The 1779-nt window shown below is 49.2% G+C and overlaps 1 protein-coding gene across 1 annotated transcript; it reads left to right on the top strand.

Moving 5' to 3' along the window:
* Positions 1–274: 274 nt before the first annotated feature.
* LOC112061477 (olfactory receptor 51E1-like) lies at positions 275–1273 on the top strand. The gene has a single exon (XM_024114506.2). It carries the CDS (start codon positions 275–277, stop codon positions 1271–1273), a length of 999 nt encoding a protein of 332 aa, XP_023970274.2.
* Positions 1274–1779: the final 506 nt, after the last annotated feature.

Here is a 1779-nt window from a genome sequence, read left to right as displayed (position 1 = left end):
TTTTCTGCTGGTGCCTCTTGAGGTTCCCCCACCACAACGTGTACGAATTATTAATCCAGGGAGCACAATACAAATATGGAATTGGATTTAGTAGGGTAATTATTCATAGTTATTTTCTCTGAATAATGAAAATGTCATAAATCAGTGTGTGAAACAGCCTCCACTACTGCATGCAGTGTCTCATATTAACGTTGTCTCTCCATTCAGGCATTTCTACTGTGACCATCACCCGAAACCCTGGGAACACATAGAAAGTCAGGGGAGCATATGGTAAATGCCGAAGACATTCTTATGCCTCAGAGTTGGACAATTTCTCCCCTACACCATGTCAGATTCTAACAGAACCAACTTCACCAACCCCTCCACCTTCATCCTACTTGGCATTCCTGGCCTGGAGGCAGCCCATATCTGGATCTCCATTCCCTTCTGTGCTATGTACTCCATAGCCGTGTTGGGGAACTTCACCATCCTGTTCATCGTGAAGAGGGAGCCGAGCCTCCACGGGCCCATGTTCTATTTCCTCTGCATGCTGGCCGTCAGCGACCTGGTCATGTCCACATCCACCGTACCCAAAATGCTGAGCATCTTCTGGTTCAATTCCAGGGAGATCAGTTTCAGTGCCTGCCTCACCCAGATGTATTTCGTTCACTCCCTCTCAGGGATGGAATCTGGAATCCTCGTTGCCATGGCTTTGGATCGCTACGTGGCCATCTGCCATCCCCTGAGACATTCCACCATCCTGACAAACCCCGTAGTGGCCAAGATCGGCTTGGCCGTGGTGCTGCGCAGTGGCATACTCGCATTACCCTATCCCTTCCTGGTGAGACAGTGGCCATATTGTAGAACCAACATCATCGCCCACTTCTATTGTCAGCATATAGCTGTGGTGAAGCTGGCCTGCGCTGACATCCGCATCAATAGTTACTATGGCCTGTTTGATCTTCTCACTGTGATTGGAATGGATGGGTTTTTTATCGCCGTGTCCTATACCCAGATCCTCCGGGCCATCTTCCGCCTCCCCACAAAGGACGCCCGTCTCAAAACTTTTGGGACCTGCATCTCTCATGTTTGTGCCATCTTAGCTTTGTACATCCCAGATTTATTTTCCTCTCTCATGCTGCGATTTGGCCACAATCTGCCACTGCATTTCCTCATTCTCATTACTGGTGTGTACCACCTCGTTCCCCCTGTGCTGCACCCTGTCATTTACGGGGTGAGGACCAAACAGATCCGGGACAGGCTGCTCCAGGTCTTTACTCATAAAGAGACCTAAATGTTTCCTCCTTGTGCTCTGGCTCTCAGATTGAGCTCTGCTCAGAGCTGGCTGGTGCATGGTGCTGGGGCCTCATCCCTGAATCACTTACTGGACAGACAGAGAGACATTAAACCCTTCCCTGTCCTTACTGTGCTGTGTCAATGTGATGAACTAGGGAATTAGTCTATGTACACTACACTGGGTTGCCACCTTTCTAATTGCTGGTAGCGGGATCCCTGAAATTGCAATCTTGCCTCACCTCTTCTGTCAAGCCTCAACCCTGCTGTGTGTCTTCTCCCCAAGGCCCTGCCCCTGTCACTTTCTCCTGTCTTCCCCTCCCCTTGTCAGCTGCGACCCAGTCATCTCTAAAACCAATATGTTCTCACATCTGGCAAGTCACTTAAAGCTTAAAATTTTAATGTTTATTCTTAGTTTGTTACTACCTCTGTGGAGAGAGAGATCCCATCAGGACTCCTGGCTGACAAAGCCATGGCTGGGATGTGTTAGTTGGGGAATGGTCCTGA

This window comes from Chrysemys picta, chromosome 1, assembly GCF_011386835.1.
Source record: "Chrysemys picta bellii isolate R12L10 chromosome 1, ASM1138683v2, whole genome shotgun sequence".
Taxonomy (NCBI): domain Eukaryota; kingdom Metazoa; phylum Chordata; order Testudines; family Emydidae; genus Chrysemys; species Chrysemys picta.
Note: the sequence above shows the minus strand (reverse complement) of the source record. Positions and strands in the feature narration are given on the sequence as shown.